The 21,178-nt window shown below is 48.1% G+C and overlaps 1 protein-coding gene across 1 annotated transcript in view; it reads right to left on the bottom strand.

Moving 5' to 3' along the window:
• The window catches only part of LOC138259477 (cytochrome P450 2G1-like), a 320,857-nt gene that overhangs the window by 114,403 nt on the left and 185,276 nt on the right, over positions 1–21,178 (bottom strand). The window contains exon 5 of the mRNA XM_069207247.1: positions 9,804–9,980. Within this exon, the coding sequence (XP_069063348.1) occupies positions 9,804–9,980 (177 nt within the window). The remainder of the gene's footprint in view (positions 1–9,803; positions 9,981–21,178) is intronic.

Genomic DNA, 21,178 nt, shown 5'->3' with positions numbered 1-21,178 from the left:
GGCAGAGTTCATAGAACATTAATGCATGTGAATGAATGGGCTGTATGGCCAGAGTAGGGAGGGGGCCACTCACAACGACGGTGCAGTTGGTAATGACTGTTCCTCTTTACTTGTGCATGTCATGTAGGTCAGCGCCCACCAGAAGAGGGACATTTGGCGTGCCATCGCCAAGGAGGTCCGGACCCTGGTGGCCCACCAGAGACGGGGCACCCACTGCTGTAAGAGATGGGAGGACATTCGCCGCTGCAGCAAGAAGACGGCAGATGCTCAGCTGGGGATGGCCTCCCAACGTGGGAGGGGTGCCTGTGGCACCATTACCCCCCTGATGTTCCGGATCCTGGCGGTGGCCTACCCGGAGTTGGATGGGCGCTTGAGGGCATCACAGCAGACACAAGGGGGTGAGTACAACCTCATTCTGCGGACTTTGCGTGCAGTGGAGGTGTCTGGGTGGGGGAGGAGGGCTGTGGGTGCACCTAGGCCAGGGCGAGTTCCGTAGGCAAGGTCCCTCCGTAATGTAGGCCATGTGGCACTCTACCCCACCTCAGCAGAGTGCCAAGTCGAGGTATAGTTGCCCCTGTGGCATCCATGTGCACAGATGCCCACCATTGCCATATAGGCCAGATCCCAGAAATTGCATGTGCAGAGGGCAGGAGCACGGCGTAATGCAGGGGGCAGCTGCGTTTGTCTTGTCCGCCAACGGTAGCGGTATGCCATGCACTAAAACCCTCTTTCTTCTGTCTCCCCCCCTTTTTCTGCTCTCCCTGTCCTTTTGTACATCAGCATCAACAGGCAGAGGTACAGTGGCACCGGAGCACGAGGGAGCTGCATCCCACATGGCCATGGAGGGCCACACCACGGACTCTGAATGCACCAGTGGGACGGAGGGCGAGGGGAGCTTCACGTCGGCAACCAGATCACCAAGCAGCGACACGGACTCGTTCGACAATGTGGGCTCCCTTGTGGTGGCAGCACCATCTGTGCCCCCTAGCTCTACAGGTACAGCCGCCACCTCCCCTACCAGCACCGCCCTCCCAGCAGCCCCTCAGCGTTCCCCCCGTGCCTGCTCACCCAGGAGGGTGGGCATCACCTTCGCCCAAGGCACCTCAGGCCCTGCCCCTGTCACCCCGGCTGCCCTCAGTGAGGAGGCCATTGACCTCCTCAGGTCACTCACTGTTGGGCAGTCTACCATTGTGAATGCCATCCAGGGTGTAGAACGAGAGTTGCAACACGGTAATGCATTCCTGGAGGGCATTCATTCTGGTCAGGCTGTCCTTCAGCGAACCCTGTAATCTTTGGCCTCAGCACTGATGGCAGCCATTGTCCCTGTGTCTAGCCTCCCCCCTCCAACTTCCTCCACCCAGACCCAATCTCCTGTACCCCAGCCCAGCCCAAGCACACCTACAGACCAGCATGCACACAAGTCAACACACCCAAGTAGCTCAAGCAAACATAGGCACCACACACACCACAGGCACTCACGCAAGCCTCAGCCACATACAGACACAAAAACATCCACTGCCTCCACTGTGTCCCCCTCCTCCTCTTCTCCCTCCTCCCTCCCAGTCTCGTCTACACACACACCTGCATGCACCACATCTACAGGCACCATGAATCGCACCAGGACACCCAGCACCACAAGCCGCTCACCTCCACTGCCATTTACACGTCCCCTGGGTCCTCTCCCAGTGTGTCTGTGACACCCCCTCCCAAAGTACCCAAACGCCGGCAATCACTCACCCAACATCCATCCACCTCACGACAGCCTCCAGTACCTGCACCTGCACCCAAAACAGCTAAAGTGACACCTCCTACAACCACCTCCTCTTCCTCCACTCCCAGACCCCCTCCAGCTACCCATCCCAGTGTTCGTCAGAAACTGTCCCTCTGTAAAGTTTACCTTTTTGCCCACCCCCTGTAAAGGCTCTAAAATTGCAGAGTGGACGACGGGACCGTGTTAAGACTCCTGGTGGGAAAACAACTGACATGGGTTCTAAGGGGATTGGAGAGTCAGCTGTGACTCCACCAAAGGTGGGGAAGGGCCAGAGGAAGTCTCCCCAGCCTGTTGTGACTGTCACGGCGGAGAAGTGCGCCATCATTTCCGGCGGTCGAGACACAACCGCCAGCACCGTTGTTACTGGTCTAGAGACCACCGCCAGAGTCACAGCCCAGGAGGGCCCAAGTATCGCCACTGGTCAGGAGACCACCGCCACCGCTGAAGTCAGTGCCCAGGAGGGCCCAAGTATCGTCACTGGTCCGGAGACCACCGCCAGAGTTACAGCCCAGGAGGGCCCAAGTATCGTCACTGGTCAGGAGACCACCGCCGGAGTCACAGCCCAGGAGGGCCCAAGTATCGTCACTGGTCAGGAGACCATAGCCGGTGTCACAGCCCAGGAGGGCCCAAGTATCGTCACTGGTCCGGAGACCACCGCCGGAGTCACAGCCCAGGAGGGCCCAAGTATCGTCACTGGTCAGGAGACCACCGCCGGAGTCACAGCCCAGAAGGGCCCAAGTATCGTCACTGGTCTGGAGACCACCGCCGGAGTCACAGCCCAGGAGGGCCCAAGTATCGTCACTGGTCAGGAGACCACCGCCAGAGTCACAGCCCAGGAGGGCCCAAGTATTGTCACTGGTCAGGAGACCACTGCCACCGCCGGAGTCAGTGCCCAGGAGGGCCCAAGTATCATCACTGGTCCGGAGACCACCGCCAGAGTCACAGCCCAGGAGGGCCCAAGTATCGTCACTGGTCAGGAGACCACCGCCGGAGTCACAGCCCAGGAGGGCCCAAGTATCGTCACTGGTCCGGAGACCACCGCCGGAGTCAGTGCCCAGGAGGGCCCAAGTATCGTCACTGGTCAGGAGACCACCGCCAGAGTCACAGCCCAGGAGGGCCCAAGTATCGTCACTGGTCCGGAGACCACTGCCGGAGTCACAGCCCAGGAGGGCCCAAGTATCGTCACTGGTCCGGAGACCACCGCCGGAGTCACAGCCCAGGAGGGCCCAAGTATCGTCACTGGTCAGGAGACCACCGCCAGAGTCACAGCCCAGGAGGGCCCAAGTATCGTCACTGGTCAGGAGACCACCGCCAGAGTCACAGCCCAGGAGGGCCCAAGTATCGTCACTGGTCAGGAGACCACCGCCGGACTCAGTGCCCTGGAGGGCCCCGGCTGCCACAGCCCCGCTGGGCAATGATAAAATGTCATGCCACACACCAATGTCCAGTGTAGAGAACGTCATGCCACACACCAATGTCCTTATCAGAACCGCCATGTTAAAGCACCGCTGAACAGGGCAAAGACCGCCATGTCAAAGCACTGCTGAACAGTCCTGAACCGCCATGGCAAAGCACCGCTGAACAGGGCAAAGACCGCCATGTCAAAGCACCGCTGAACAGTCCTGAACCGCCATGGCAAAGCACCACTGAACAGGGCAAAGACCGCCCTGGCAAAGCACCGCTGAACAGGGCAAAGACCGCCATGGCAAAGCACCGCTGAACAGGGCAAAGACCGCCATGGCAAAGCACCGCTGAACAGTCCTGAACCGCCATGGCAAAGCACCGCTGAACAGGGCAAAGACCGCCATGGCAAAGCACCGCTGAACAGGGCAAAGACCGCCATGGCAAAGCACCGCTGAACAGTCCTGAACCGCCATGGCAAAGCACAGCTGAACAGGGCAAAGACCGCCATGGCAAAGCACTGCTGGACAGGGCAAAGACCGCCATGGCAAAGCACCGCTGAACAGGGCAAAGACCGCCATGGCAAAGCACCGCTGAACAGGGCAAAGACCGCCATGGCAAAGCACCGCTGAACAGGGCAATGCACCGGGTAGGAATGAATGGACCGCCACATCAGGCATCCTTATCCCATGTGCAGCTGGGACAGTGACAGGACACAACCTTTCCCGGGGAGACTCATCCAGTCTGGGCACCAGTCCCCCCCAAGACCAGTAGAGACCTGCATCAACTTGAGAGACTGTGGCTTTGCACTCCCCAGGATGGCACAGTGGGCAACCCACCCACTGTAGAGACTTGAGAGACTGTGGCTTTGCACTCCCCAGGATGGCACAGTGGGCAACCCACGCACTGTAGAGACTTGAGAGACTGTGGCTTAGCACTCCCCAGGATGGCATAAATGGGCATGGAGCCCCGTCGTGGATCTGGCTTTGCAGTCATCCGGCTGAGGTGCCCCCCTTCCCTTCCCCCTGAGGTGCCTGTAGTATTTCTATCTGATGCCCCGGCAGTGTTCTCTCCAATTGTGGTCAGGTATCGTTTGTGGGCCTCGCCCATGCATTTTTGGACTGTTGGTGCACGGACATTGTTATGTACATATCTGCACTACTTCTCGTCTTGTATATAATTATGACTGATTTTCAAATATATATCTGTATATTTTTGTATGACATGTATATTGGCACATTACATTGTTTGACCGATTTTCGCTTTGTGTATTCATTCTTCTGGGGGGATTGTGGGTTGTTACTGTGAGTTTTTGTGAATACATTGGTGTGTATGTTTTAATATGCGAGGGTGGGGGTGTTTGGTGTGTGTCCCCCTAACTTTTGCCTCCCCCATGTCGTAGGTGCAGTACTCACCGTTGTCTGCGGCGCCTACGTAGCTGTTGGTCGTAGAGGAGCAGAAAGACAAGGGCAGGGAGTATTTGGAGTTCCGGCTCCATGGATTCCTCGTTCCTCGTGGGATATGTTAAGGTGAGCGTTTTCCCATAGCAAAAGCTGTTTCTGCCGTGTTTTTATCCACGGTGAATCCGCCCCGGAAAAGGTGGTGGATTGGCGGGTTGTAATCCTGTGGGCGGTACATTGTCTTCCGCCTGTCTGTTGGCGGTGACCGCCGCGCTGCTTGTCTGTACCGCCGTGGCGGGCGAAGTGTTAAAGTGGCTGTCATTGTTGACGGTTTCCGCCAGGGTCATAATTCCCTTTTTTTGTCTGCCGACCTGTTTGCGGTATTTCCGCTGCTTTAACACCGTCTGCCAGGGTTGTAATGACCACCAGAGACTTTTCACTTTTTTTGCTTGTCCTTTACCCTTTGAACAATCCGTAACTTACCTTACACTTACTCTCCTCCATATGAGGGAAGAGTACTATTCCTTAACTATGCTATATTGAGACTTTGCCTCGTTCTATCTCTGCTGATGGCGAATCGACTAATGTCCCTAGGACGAAGACTGAAGCTGTTTGCTGATCTCTGGAATTGGTAACTATCTGATGCAAAATTGAAATTGTCTGTTTGCCTTTCGTTTCTAGGTACCAACTGCTATTTTGACAGAGGCCATAGTTAGATGTTTTCCAAATTTGTGTTTGAAAAAATGTTTTGCATGAAGCCCAACATGCTGATGCTAATTTGAGGTTAGTTAAGGCGTTCACAATTACCAGGTGCAAATAGACAAATGACTGAGTTCTTGCTTTGTTGAATCATGTACTACCAAGACTTTGCTAAGTTGCTTCATATTAATGCTGAACAATATTCTCTAAGCATTGATTAATTGCGTTATAGTTGCTAATTAGATGAGTTCTTAATGAGATTGATTGCTAATGAGATGAACAGAAATTATATTAGATTGTAACCGATAGGGAAATAAATATCCTAACACTTAACTAATTTGTTGTGGTTATTCATGACTGAAAGGTAATGGTGTGTTCAACTATTGATTCTTATTAAATGTTATTGATTAACTTGTTGATTAGTTACTGAGAATATTGATTGGGTTATTGATCTATTGATTTGTGATGCCAAAAGATACCTCGTACTGGGAAGTCCCCGAATGTGGTCCAAGGTTCATCGACCTAGGCGTGTCTCCTTGTATGTTTACTTATCAAGGCTCTGACGCACTATCAGCTTTACTCGTTTTCTGTAATTATAGGGCCAAACTTTCCAAATGAAACTTTATGCGACTTCTATATGCATGTGTAATAAAATACTTAAGTCATACGAGTGTATAGCATGTGAGTGATGCATTATGTATGTCTTCTCATAGCATTACAATTCATGAGGCATCCAATTGCTAGTGTATTTTGATCAGTTAAATAAATCTGTAAATACGTTAATTTCAGTTAAACCTTTTCACAAAACACAAAATAAATAAAGATAAATACAGAAATGAAGAGCAGGAAATAAATATGGATAATTACAGATGGAAATGTCTCAAAAATAATTACGACAAAAGCAGCAGCCCTATTTATAATTTGTAACATAAACAATGCAAACATAGCCATGAACCCTAAACCCATCAACTTCTGAGTTATTTTTATACGAGATTCTACTCTGTAACATCTATAGGATATAGTGAAATCTCTCAACAAACATTTGGTGTCATTCCTGTAATTAAAGGCATGCTTCACTGTGCTGAAAAGTAGGAGCTGTCAGCAGAAAATGGGAGCCAAATATGGAATTAAGGGCTGATTTAGGCCGTATTACAAGTGTCATTGGATATAATGCACCTAGAATACCACAGACGGGATCTCCATCATGTTTGTGACAGAGTAATCAGTCTGCCAAACTCTCAACCAGACCCTAAATGTGTTATTCACAGGGGGTTGTCGGAACTCTGAGAAAATTACTAAAGAAGGTATAGACATTTTTCAATTATTAGTCTTAGAGCAGGTAGTGGCTAAATATAGATATAGAAAAGAGGTCTTTAAACTGTGGGACTCGCCCCCTGGAGGTCAGTGGCTGCATTCCCAAGGGCCACAATTGTCACTGCAACTGCTTGTAATCAAGATGGCCTGGCAGTAGGACTTTGTTTATTTAACACTTTTCATTACATGCACAATTGAAGTGCTGAAAAAAAGGTTGTGAACTTTGATCCTGAATGACATGGGTTCAGGGTCATTAAGAGGTATGGCGGGGTCAAAGATGCAGCAAAAAAAGTAAAATATTGTGTAACTATTAAATTTTTTTTACTTTCAGATAACAACATATAAAATAACTTGCACATGTTAAATGAAAAATAAATGCAAGTTAAACTAATCAGTAGGAAATTAAGGGGGTCATTCTGACCCCGGCGGGCGGCGGTCACCGCCCGCCTGGAGGGAACCGCCATTCGGCCGCCCCGCGGTCAAAAGACCGCTGGGGCCATTCTAACTTTCCCGCTGGGCCGGCGGGCGCTACCTAAGGTAGCGCCCGCCGGCCCAGCGGGAAACGGGCCTGCAACACAGAAGCCGGCTCTGAATGGAGCCGGCGGTGTTGCAGGTGTGTGACGGATGCAGTTGCACCCGTCGCGCTTTTCACTGTCTGCTAGGCAGACAGTGAAAAGCATACTGGGGCCCTGTTAGGGGGCCCCGGCACTGCCCATGCCAGTGGCATGGGCAGTGCAGGGGCACCCAAGGGCCCCAGGACACCCGTTCCCGCCAGCCTGTTCCTGGCGGTAAAAACCGCCAGAAACAGGCTGGCGGGAAGGGGGTCAGAATCCCCATGGTGGCGCTGCTTGCAGCGCCGCCATGGAGGATTCGCCCAGCCGGGGGAAATCCGGCAGGAAATCGCTGGACCCGGTTTTCCGACCGTGGCTTTACAGCCACGCTCGGAATGGGCAATGAAGCACCGCCAGCCTGTTGGTGGTGCTTCAGTCATCCGTGGCCCTGGCGGTCTTGGACCGCCAGGGTCAGAATGACCCCCTAAGTCTTATGTTGTGAAACCTTAGCAATCTAATGCGATCACTGCAGGTGTCTGTGTGTGACCAGAGAATCACAAAATTGAATCCTGGTTGGTGCAGTGGGAAATAGTGGTTTGTGTATTTATAGTGCTAAAAGGTCCCATCCTGTGGCAGAAAGCACTGCACTGCACTGTCAATATGTAAGTCATCATTTATATCTATACATTTTAGCAATAAGCAAGGCCACAGGAAGTATGTGATTCTGCAGCAGCTTCATTTTCCACACAGCTGTTGCATTTGCCTCATAATACATCATCTGCTGCATAACCTGCAGATTTTAACAAAAACACATTTTGTTTTTTGGCTTAAATGAATCAAAAGTTAGTAAAACCATTGCAATTTGTCCCCACACATTGTAATGCCCTTCACTAAAGTTGAATGATCATCTTTGACCAGACACTGTTACCATGAGTAAAACAATAGTAAAATAATGAAGTAATAGTATCACAGAAAATGCTGCATTACACTGCACGATTTGCCTTTTCTTCATGCATAATTTAGTCATCTATGCCTTATAATTTGGTCCTCCCCTGCTGCATAATTCCGGTGTCTCCCACAAGCATTTTAATAAGTGTCAGTTAAAAGTACAAACTTCAGAACTCAGTTGGTAACACCCTAACATTACCTCTCAGCAAGAATTAATATTTGTCACTATGGAGATCCCAGAAACTCCATCAGTTGAAGTCTACGCTGGCTCACAAGCAGCCTATATATTTGGTCATTAACCAACTATGCAAGATTTAAATTTATTTCAGGTAACAGGCCCCATGGTGAGAAGGTTTGTTTCTATTTGGTTTTCTGTAACTCCCCAGCTTCATAGCAGTGGAGTGCTGCCCCTCCCACATTATGGAAGTAGCATTATAAGATCAGCCGTAACCTTTAATGTATGACTGATTTTATTTTTGTAAAACGGAGTGTCTAGCGGGTGGTAGGGAACAAGACCAGCAGAGGTGAATTCAGATGCATTGCCCTGATCCTCTGGATCACTGGGGTCTCAGAGTAATGGCCAGGAGAAAAAGGAAGGGAGTCAGATTCATGGATATTGCCAGAGAGATGTAGGAGATAATTTTTGTTTATAAATAGACAGAGACAGCTAGCTCTGAGAGATGCCTCTAGGGAACAGGGGTGATATGATGGTCGTTGTTTTAAGGGTCATCACTAACATTAGTGCAGAAGGTGGTGTGGCTCTGAGGCCAGGGATTTTATTGGACACACTGCAACCCATTATAGCTGTCATATTACAAAAAGGGGCAGTAGGGACCCATTTGCTAATTTTAGGGATCAGGTCACACTTCCTGTGCATGAAACAGGCCCCGAACAGTGGGGGGTGAGATGTGTTTTGTGATGGTCCAGTGAAGCGTACAAAGCAGACAGCCTGGTTCACAGACCTATAGGCATCATTGGTGCTACAGGTGCAGTGGTATCTGACCCCGGCAGAATGAGGGGTCGACTAAAACTATTAAGGCTCTTTTACCATGCTTCTTTGCTTCCACTGGGGCCCAGTGTAGACTTGCCGGTCCAGTGCTGCTTTGGGCCATCGAGCAATGGCTCAGGGATGAGGAAAACTGAGCCTGTTCCAAGATTGGAGCAATGATCATGCATGGTGAAAAGGGGTGGAAGAGACAGATGAGATAGCCTGCTAATCCGGGAGAAGCTATAATTAGTACAGCAGGTGCAGTTATATTGAGGCCCAGGTGTGTGTGGGCTCACATCACCCCAATTATGGGGAGCAGAGATTTTTGGTCAATTTCTATCTTTGATTAATTTGCTCTGGTTTAGATCTCACATCTATTGTGCATCATAAACTGCAGAAAATGTCTCCCTGTAATTATCTCATAAATCCAGCCCACTGCGTTCAGCCCTGTCACTCACACTCGCCCAATCCTTAACATACATTTTTGGAGGAGGGCTCTGACGTCAAAACATTTTGCTTTGAAGGGCTCAGACCAAAATCATTTAAACACATGTGATATAGATAGTGATGGTGGTAATCACAATTTTCTCCATTGTTCCGCTTTACAATCATTTTTTGAATCAGACCACCTGATAACCTTACAGAAAGACGTAGATTAAATTCATTCAATGTATGGAAAAGAGATGAAAAATCAACAGCTAGAGTGTATGTAGTCACCTTTGGGAACTTACCTGCTGCATTTTAATGAGAAAGCAGTCAATGAAGTCACGAGGGTTGCTTGAATCCAATGTCGTTTGATGTTCTTTGATATATTCTTTCACAAACTTTCTTGTTTCTTTAATATTGTTTAGAAACTTATTGTGAGGGCCAGGCAATGGTAGTATAATTCTTGGAAAGCGATCAAGGAGCTGTAAAAAGGAGAGTATTTGGTAGTTTAATTGCCTAGCTCAATACAGTAGTTGTCATTCTTCTGGTTTCTCTGGCCTATAATTGTTTCTTGTGTAAGCCTGATGACTTGTTATCAACCTTTGTCAAAGTTGCATTTTTCTCTCTTAGTTGCAAAAGTCATAATGGAATACTTGGTAGGCTATTCCCAGCAGGCATCTAGAGATATATTTGGATAGGTTAATTTTCATGAGGCCTGTATACATAACCACTCCATCCCTTCACATGTATAGAACTAGTTTTTAGGAAGTGATAATGCAAGGCTTTAAAAGAAGGTGCAGCTTAGTTGCCACCCTGCTGATTTTGGGAAGTGAGACCTGGGGCCATATTTACTCAAGTTTCATGCAACGCTACACAGTAAGGAAACTTGCTGTGCTGCGTTAAGTGAAACGGAGAGAGCAGGAATGCACCATCCCTACGGAGATATGGTGCACTTCTACTCACTCTTGCATTGGTGCACAGTGTGCTGCATAGCAAGAGAGAGACCACAATACTTTGTGTACTTTTTGTCACATCAGATACCCCTATTTGCCCATCTCATTTTTCACCTTGCACACTTCTTTAATTTTTCTTTCATTTTTTGTCCAAAATATCACTTGTCTTGTTAACTTCGTCACTGTCACTCACTTTATTTTCAGTCATGTCACGCACCAAAAGTCCACGTTTTTCAGAGGATGAGTGGAGAGTCATGGTGGATGAAATCATAGAGTAGAGCCTCAATTGTTTGGAGCGCAAGTCCAGCACACTGCTCTCAGTAGGAAAATGGAACTGTGGCAAAGGATCGTCGACAGAGTGAATGCTGTAGGCACCACCCTGCGCATAAAGGAGGACATTAGAAAGAGGTGGAATGACCTGAGGAGCAAGGTGCATTCTCTGCCCTCCTGGCCACATATGGAGGCCAACAAGACTGGTTGTGGCCCATCAAGTGCCCCATTACAACTCTTTCCCTGGGAGGAGAAGGTCTTAGCTATCCTGCATCCTGAGGGCTTGACAGGACTACCTTGGGGAGTGGAGTCTGGTAAGTTACAACACAAAAACTGTTGCTAAATTGCAATGTCATGCATGCTCACAGCTCAACATTTGCCACTGTGTCATTCATTGACTCTAACAACATTCAATTCCCAGAGTATCTGAGATGTAAGACTGTCAATGTATAATTTTGGACCCAACATCCCAGCTACCAAGGCCCCTCACATGCCATTAGTTGGAATAGTGCCTGTAAGTGTTTCGATAACAGAAATTCATCCCAGAACTCCTGGTATGTCTCACCATGTAAATGTATGCTCCAACCTAAATTCAGTCTGGCAACATATATGTAATACCCTACATTTGTCAAGAGGTGGGAAATAGAGAGAGTGACCTGACTACAACTCCCAGGAGGCTCTATTTCTCTAGCTCCAACCACCAACCCTGTGTTCACTTGCATAACTACATCTGTTAGTGAACTTTCAAATTAAGTTTACTCACCTGGGAGTATACCATTTTTCAAGTGTTGGGAAGTAGAGGGATTGACCTGACTGCAAAGCCCAATAGGCCTAGTTTCTCTACCTCCAACCACCAGCCCAGTGTTCACTTGCCCAAGTACATCTGTTATTGAAGTCTCAAATTAAGTTTACTCTCCTGGGAGTATACCATTTGTCAAATGTTGGGAGGTAGAGGGAGTGACCTGACTACATAGCCCAGGAGGCCCTGTTCCTGTAACTCCAAACACCAGCCATGTTCACTTGCCCAAAGACACCTCTGTGTGTACCCTCACATGAAGTTTACTCAATTGGTAGTATGCCATCTGTCAAGTGTTGTGAAGTAGAGGAATTGACCTGACTGCAAAGTCCAATAGGCTCTGATTCTCTAACTCCAGCCGCCAGCCAAGTGTTCACTTGCCCAAATAATCTGTTAATGAACTCTCAAATTATGTTTACTCGCCTGAGCGCATACCATTTGTCAAGTGTTGGGAAGCAGAGAGAGTGATCTGACTAGAAAGCCCAAGAAGCCCTGTTCCTGTAACTCCAAACACCAGCCCAGTGTTCACTTGCCCAAAGACACCTGTGTGTATACTCTCAAATGAAGTTTACCCACCAAACCACAGACACTTTTGTGTATACTCTCAAATGAAGTTTACTCACCTGGGAGTGAGCAAAATACAGATTATGCTCAACTCAGAGATATGTCTGTCTGACTAGCTCCATCTTGACCTGGTATCCCAAAATGAAACTAGTGAGGACAGGAATGGCACCTTACCAAGTTTGTATGCCAAGTATTCCTAAGCCCTTAAAATGTATCAGCAAATTGGTAGCAGCAGCAAACACATTGACACACCACTGTACACTTGATGACTGCAGATACAGATACAACAAAGTTGCGTGTTTGCCTGTATCACACTCAACTAGGCTTCCAAATGGTCAAGTGCACATGTTGCCTCTCCACTGTGTTGGCTTCACTTGTGGTAAGATGTCATGTTCACATGTAACATGGTACAATAGGCTAACCTACAACTTAACAGTGTCCAATGTCTCTACTTACTGTGACACAAAACCTTTGGAGGTAGATGGCACACTTCACAAATAACGTACTCTCTTACTCAAAAGGTCAAATTGGCATAGCCCCTGGGCAGACCTCATCCACCGACCAGACTACTACTCCACCCCCGGATGAAGTCCTCAGTGATCACGACAGTCCTGGACTTGCAGACGTGGAAGACGGTCCTGACACATGAGGTCAACCTGGTCAGACAGCAACAGTGAGTCTCACTGTGCCCACAACGTCACCTCCCAGCCTTGTTGCATCAATATTACAGGCAACAAAAGCCCCACAACCTGTGTACCTAGCACAGTTTCCACCAAATTGTGCCTCCCAGTCCTGGATTCTGAGGTCCAACCCAACACTCCTGACACAGAGGTTCCAGGACCCAGTTGGAGTGGACACCCTGTATCAGGGGCACAGGCTTGCGGGGTAGAGTCCATGGGAGGGGTTCTTTGGGATTGCTGAGTGAGGCCACTAGGGACACTCACAACCAGGATACCATCAGCCAAGTCTTGGGGATCTATCAGGAGTCCCAAGGCGTGATGGGCCAGGTATTGACTGAACTCTGGGAAATGAAGCAGCTGCAGAGGGACATACATAGTTACATGTGCAAACAACTGGAGGCCCACAATTCCAACGTGGCCTCCCTAACGAATGCTGAGGGATATCAAAAATGGAGCCGGGCTTTTCCAATTCAATCTTCCCCTTCCTTTGGGGTAAGTACATCAGGGTCAAGTACATCTGTGGCAACCACAGGAAGAGAGGCCCGGCCAGAGGCACAACCAGCCACAAGCATAACTGCCTCTGTAGCAGCTTATTCCCCTCCCCTCACACAAGTGGGGACGTCCATGCAAGGATCCAGGAAGGCCAGATAGCAAAACACCCACCACTGCCAGCAATTAACCTCTTCCTTAATGTCCTCCTCTGTGTTTCATATATACACCCTGTGGACTGATCCTAAACCACATTCCATTTCTGATTGGAGGAGTACTCTGGACTTAGGACTTCCAATGATGTGCAATCTACTACAATGATTACATTCACCATGACTGACCCCTTCACTTCACATTCTTGTTTATTTCTGTCAGAAATGTTGTTATGTAGTTGCATTGCAATAAATTTACCCATCACAAACCCATTGTATGCTGTCTTACAATTTACATTTTGCCATGTAGATATGTCAGACCATGTGAACCATATGATGAACATCCAAGATACGAGCAGAAAGATGTTGCGTGTACACTGTGTCCAGCTCAGGATTACAACTATTCCAGGCAAAAAACTACACACAAGTGTCTTGTCAAATAAGAAATTTAATTACATTGTTCAGCACATAGGCTCTCAATATGTCTGAAACATAGCAAATCATACATGATTGAATCATATTGGGTAAGTGATCACATTTACAGGTAGAGACCTCCAGACCATGGAAGGAATTGATTTATAACACATTGTCCTGTAGAATAGCCAAACATTGAAGTTGTTGATGTCATCAGCTGGAGCCTTATTGCCTACTACACAAAAGTAATCCAATATCATATAATGCAAGACTCTGAAAGGTGGCAGTACAACAGTTTCTCATCACAGGGTCATTAAACTCCAGTGATTTGGTATCTGATGGTATGACATAAACAAATGTCAGTGATGTGTCACAGGCACTTTGGCCTACAATGATGACACACATCTACAGTTACATGCAGTTAATACAAAAGTGTTTGGCCAATGTGAAGGGAAACTAACATGATTTTCCAACCACCAAAATGGCAGATGCCTGACCTACTTCTCTGGACAGTAGGAACCACCTGTGGCTGCGGGCAGAAGTTGACCATGCAGTATGCAGTTCCACCCGCGATGGACACAGTCATAGGCTAATGTTGTTGCCTCTGACAGTCGAGGGCCAATGGCTGTGCCTCTCAGCGGTGATGACAGTGTATGTGGCGTACATGTACGCCACGTTTGACAAATTCACTCACTTGACTCCAGACACAACTGCCATCAACACCTCCACCACTTCAGCTGCTGTGTGCCACCTCTGAGAGCAATCATGCCAGGCCAAGCAGGTGAAAGGGCCCCTGCCTTCTCTCTTGAGGAGCTGGAGAGGCTTCGCGAGGAGGTCCTTCTGCCGAATGGTCAGCTCTATGTCTCACCAGAGGAGCAGGTAAGAACCCCATATATATAGTTGACTCTGTTCAACACCATCATTGCCTTCCTCATAAGTTACAGTGTGTCTCTGTGTGCCAGTTAGACTTTTTGGGTACCTGTTGTCACATTTTGTGTGTCATACGTGGGATGTACATGGTGCAGGTAGTGGAGGAAAGTACTCCATATATTTCACAATAATGCTTTGTTATGTGAAGTGTGATAAGACCTAGATCCTCCTTCTATTGCATTCATATATCCAGGCAAGGAGACTTTACAGCCATACAATGACATATCTTTGGATGTGATGGTTGCAATTGTCAAATTACATACATGTGCATCACAACATGAGCTGTGTATGAATACTGTCTGAGTCATTTGAGGATCTTGTAAGCAATGTGTATAGTGCTAAAGAGCACTCAACCCACAGTTGGCCTTGCCAGACTGTTGTATGAGAACCATATAAAAGCCACTGTGCCCTTCAGAGTGCCACACACGCCACAATACACATAAAGGATGGCCACATGATGTACTGTCATGCATCGAAGTGATGGAAATATGAGTGTAATGTAGGTTCTGTATGGTCAGCGTGCAGAGACCAGAGCCTGTCAAATGTATCTCCCAGTATGGGACATAGGCCAGGCTGGGGATGAGTTACTGTGGCTATGCAACTGTGGCACCAGGCCTACTCCATGTAGAGTTGCAGATCCTGCCATGTGGCGAAAATGAGTCTCCAGTGGCAAAACTTGGCTTGAAGTCCTTTGTCCATTGACTACATTAGGAATGGGCACAGAGTTAATTCCCTGACCTAGTACATATTTGCATTTTGCCTCCTTGTTAACGTGTGTCATTGACTTATGACAAGTCCCTTACTCCAACAGCTCTGTTGTCACCTTTACATGAGTTATATTTGTCCAGTACACGTGTATTGCACAAGTGCCAAATAAACAGTGCAGATAGTTGGTTGATTCTGGGAAGGGTATGACAAGTGACTCATTAGCTTGGTTACATGCAACAAATCAGACCAAGAATACCTTAGTATGTTGGATGCCATCTCTGGAGGATTGCCACACATGGTAAAATATGTATTCTGTGGTAAAAGCACATACCACAAAAACCCACCTTGAAATGGTATGAGTTGACATTGAGTAGCCCACATGTCCACACATGCACAGGGAAGAGACTTTCCATGCCGCCCATGGCAGCCCTTTCATTGTCACTTAAGTCTTAGAGTGAAGTTTGTACTATGGTAGTTTCTTGTAGGGACTGTATGCATTGAGTCAATATGGCTAAATGTACATGTGTCTGTCCAGTCAGGCCCAAGATCTTTACCCTTCAGAGGCCACAATGATGTGTTGTGTTTCATTGTGGCTCACATCACAGTACATGTTTGTAGGAAAGTACCATCTTGCCTGGCATGTTACCCCCATATTTCCCTGTGTTTATGTTGTTATAGTGTATGTGTCACTGGGAACCTGCCAGCCAGGGCCCCAGTGCTCATAAGTGTGCCCTGTATGTGTTCCCTGTGTGATCACTGTCTCACTGAGGCGCTGCTAACCAGAACCTCAGTGGGTATGCTCTCTCTGCTTTCCAAATTGTCACTAACAGGCTAGTGACCAATTTCACTAATTCACATTGGCATACTGTAACACCCTTATAATTCCCTAGTATATGGTACTCAGGTACCCAGGTTATTGGGGTTCCACGAGATCCCTATGGGCTGCAGCATTTCTTTCGCCACCCATAGGGAGCTCTGGCAATTCTTACACAGGCCTGCCACTGCAGCCTGAGTGAAATAGCGTCCACGTTATTTCACAGCCATTTACCACTGCACTTAAGTATCTTATAAGTCACCTATATGTCTAACCTTTACCTGGTAAAGGTTGGGTGCTAAGTTACTTAGTGTGTGGGCACCCTGGCACTAGCCAAGGTGCCCCCACATCGTTCAGGGCAAATTCCCCGGACTTTGTGAGTGCGGGGACACCATTACACGCGTGCACTGTGCATAGGTCACTACCTATGTACAGCGTCACAATGGTAACTCCGAACATGGCCATGTAACATGTCTAAGATCATGGAATTGTCACCCCAATGCCATTCTGGCATTGGGGAGACAATTCCATGATCCCCGAGTCTCTAGCACAGACCCGGGTACTGCCAAACTACCTTTCCCGGGGTTTCACTGCAGCTGCTGCTGCTGCCAACCCCTCAGACAGGTTTCTGCCCTCCTGGGGTCCAGCCAGGCCTTGCCCAGGAAGGCAGAACAAAGGACTTCCTCAGAGAGAGGGTGTTACACCCTCTCCCTTTGGAAAAAGGTGTTAGGGCTGGGAGGAATAGCCTCCCCCAGCCTCTGGAAATGCTTTGATGGGCACAGATGGTGCCCATCTCTGCATAAGCCAGTCTACACCGGTTCAGCGATCCCCCAGCCCTGCTCTGGCGTGAAACTGTACAAAGGAAAGGGGAGTGACCACTCCCCTGACCTGCACCTCCCAGGGGAGGTGCCCAGAGCTCCTCCAGTGTTCTCCAGACCTCTGCCATCTTGGAAACAGAGGTGCTGCTGGCACACTGGACTGCTCTGAGTGGCCAGTGCCAGCAGGTGATGTCAGAGACTCCTGTCAGAGACTCCTCCTGATAGGCTCTTACCTGTGTTGCTAGCCTATCCTCCTTCCTAAGTAGCCAAACCTTCTTTTCTGGCATTTTAGGGTCTCTGCTTTGGGGAATTCTTTAGATAACGAATGCAAGTGCTCATCAGAGTTCCTCTGCATCTCTCTCTTCACCTTCTGCCAAGAGATCGACCGCTGACTGCTCAGGACGCCTGCAAAACTGCAACAAAGTAGCAAAGACGACTACTGCAACCTTGTATCGCTGATCCTGCCGCCTTCTCGACTGTTTCCTGGTGGTGCATGCTCTGGGGGTAGCCTGCCTCCTCTCTGCACTAGGAGCTCTGAAGAAATCTCCCGTGGGACGACGGAATCCTCCCCCTGCAACCGGTGGCAACAAAAGACTGCATCACCGGTCCTCTGGGTCCCCTCTCAGCACGACGAGCGTGGTCCCGTGATTTACAGCTGCTTCGGCTTCTGTGCACTCTTCCAGGATTTCCTTCGTGCACAGCCAAGCCTGGGTCCCCGAAACTCTAACCTGCAGTGCACAACCTCCTGAGTTGTCCTCCGGCGTCGTGGGACTCCCTTTTGTGTCTTCGGGTGAGCTCTGGTTGACTCTTCTTCGTAGTGCCTGTTCCGGCACTTCGGCGGGTGCTGCCTGCTTCTGTGAGGGCTCTCTGACTTGCTGGGCGCCCCCTCTGTCTCCTCATCCAAGTGGCGACATCCTGGTCCCTCCTGGGCCACAGCAGTATCCAAAAACCCTAACCGCGACCCTTGCAGCTAGTAAAGCTTGTTTGCGGTCTTTCTGCATGGGAACACCTCTGCAAGCTTCTACACGTCGTGGAACATCCATCCTCCAAAGGGGAAGTTTCTAGCCCTCTTCGTTCTTGCAGAATCCATAGCTTCTACCATCCGGTGGCAGCTTCTTTGTACCCTCAGCTGGCATTTCGTGGGCATCTGCCCACTCTCGACTTTGTCGCGACTCTTGGACTTGGTCCCCTTGTTCCACAGGTACTCTCGTCCAGAAATCCACTTTGGTTGCATTGCTGGTGTTGGCCTTCCTTGCAGAATTCCCCTATCACGACTTCTGTGCTCTCTGGGGAATATAGGTGCACTTTACACCTACTTTTCAGGGTCTTGGGGTGGGCTATTTTTCTAACCCTCACTGTTTTCTTACAGTCCCAGCGACCCTCTACGATCTCACATAGGTTTGGGGTCCATACGTTATTCGCATTCCACTTTTGGAGTATATGGTTTGTGTTGCCCCTATACCTATGTGCTCCTATTGCAATATATTGTAACTATACACTGCTTGCATTACTTCCTTTTGCTATTACTGCATATTTTTGGTATTGTGTACATATATCTTGTGTATATTTGGCATCCTCATACTGAGGGTACTCACTGAGATACTTTTGGCATATTGTCATAAAAATAAAGTACCTTGATTTTTAGTATATCTGTGTATTGTGTTTTCTTATGCTATTGTGCATATGACACCAGTGGTATAGTAGGAGCTTTGCATGTCTCCTAGTTCAGCCTAAGCTGCTCTGCTATAGCTACCTTCTATCAGCCTAAGCTGCTAGAAACACCTCTTCTACACTAATCAGGGATAACTGGACCTAGTACAGAGTGTAAGTACCCCTCGGTACCCACTACAAGCCAGGCCAGCCTCCTACAATGTTGCTTAAGCCTGGGCTACCTGATGTCAGTAGGCTTGCTTAGGCAGTGTAGGCCATAATTAGAGTAGTGGCTTAGTCTGCAGATGAATCCAAAAGTGGGTAGTCATGTCCCTGTCCTTATCAGCATGTGTGCATTACACTTGTGGGGTGTTGACAATTTCTACATTTTTGTACTTGGTGTTTCTGAAATGTGTGTGTCAACCACTTGGCCAAAAATTGATTTTTAACCTTCTGAATTGTCTCCTGCATCCATACAATTCAACGCCCATCAGAAGAAAGGGATTTGTAGAGCCATCTCCCGGAAGGTGTGGGCCCTGGGAATCCATAGCTGGTGGAGAACCCATTGTTGGAAGGGTTGACAGGACCTGAGATGCTGGGCCCAGAAGATCGAAGAGGTCCAGCAGGGGCTGTCCTCCTAATTTTGGAGGGGTGTACGTCAGAGCCTGAGCCCTCTAATGGCCCGCATTCCGGCGATGGCCTACCCGAGCTTGATGGACATTTGAGGGGACCACAGTAGCTACAAGGGGTGAGTCCTGTGCATATTTCTGCCTGGTACATTGTCAAGTGGATGTGTTAAAGACTGCTATCACCACCTGAAGATTGGAGTTTGGCCATGTGTGACACAAAAGATGAGTAATTGTTTGTGTAGTTATGGTAGTTGGTGCATGGTGATGTGCTTGCCTATTGGCCCAGTGACTTAGGACACAACGGAATACAGTCCACAACCAATTAACTCTCCGTGGCCAACACATGGCTGGGTACAGTGATCAATCAGGTCATGTTGTTTGCTGTTGTGGGTGTAATTTGTACCCAACAGTCCACTTGTCTTCAGTGTGTCCGCCCAAACAGCGTAAAGTAATAGATCACTGTACTCAGCCATGTGTCTGCTTAAGTGAGTATATTGGCACTTGCCCCCCACAGGCTACTTGTCTTGAGTGTATCACAGGTGCTGGTACGGAGTACACATTACTTTTTGGGAGCAGTCACAGATCAGTACTTTCCCTTGGCAAATAGTGAATGTCCACTGACATGATTTTGGTGACATCACTGTTGCCCTCATTCCTTGCGCCTGCATGTTATCATGTATACCTTTCACTTTTGCCATATAATTTTCTCTGCTGGTCTACCTATCTTCCTTCATAGGATGATGTCCGATTACCTCATATATGTGTGCATGCTATCATGTGTTTTGAATTGGACATATGTGATGGGGCTACAGTTCATGTGGTGCCCCAGACAGGAGTGTGTCACCATTGATTGGTGGCACACAGATACCCTCACCCATCATTCCATGTGATTTGGCATGTAGAATTACAAAAGCAATGAAAGAGATGACAGGTAGGACTACAGTTTTTACCATGATGCCATTGATGTTGGATCTTTGAGCATAGTGCTTGGCACATATTAAATGGTGAAGATTCATTGCCTAACTGTTGACATGCATCAGCGAGTGACTTGCAGTAATGTGGGAATCATATGTGTTTGTGTACATACATTCATCCAAGGGAATCTGTGTTTGCATAACAAAAAGGGACAGTGGTGTGCGTTACCATTGAGGACTATTGGCTTTTACTTATGCACTCTGAGTGCACTCTGAGGTGGGATTCTCAGGAGTACCAATCAACAGAGGTGATTTACCTGGGGCTAGCTGAATCATTGTGGTAGGGATATTTGTAGACAAATCTTCCATACATTTTGTTCAATTTGTCTCCAGCATACATTTCTGCGCAAGATGTGTACTCTATCTGAGCGACACTAGCCCAACCTCCATGAGTCTATTTAGACAATGTACATATAGTGAAGTTACCACTGGGAATCTTTTTTCCAATGTGACATGGGTGTTTCTATGTCATCTTCTTCCGGCTACTGTATTTCTTTCAGCAACACGACTGGATTATTTGGTCATCATTTCGTCATGATGTGGTTTTGGGTACATGAAGATTAACTCAATGCATGACCTTGTGTGGGATCTGTGAGGCTGAACTTAGCATCGCCATACTATTGTGTTACTGAGAGATACTACATAAGCCAAACCGTTCAAGGTGATAAGGTTTCCTAGTTGCTCCATTGGTATTATGATTACAGAACTCCACCCATGTAATTGGAGTTGTCTGTGATTCAGAATTTCCAGTGGGCAACTGTTTTCAGTTCATGCAGCATGCATGCATATGGTTTTGCAAAGGTTGTGGCCACTCTGCTGAATGTTGTTGCTTGGGACTA

This window comes from Pleurodeles waltl, chromosome 9 (genome assembly GCF_031143425.1).
Source record: "Pleurodeles waltl isolate 20211129_DDA chromosome 9, aPleWal1.hap1.20221129, whole genome shotgun sequence".
NCBI lineage: Eukaryota > Metazoa > Chordata > Amphibia > Caudata > Salamandridae > Pleurodeles > Pleurodeles waltl.
Note: the sequence above shows the minus strand (reverse complement) of the source record. Positions and strands in the feature narration are given on the sequence as shown.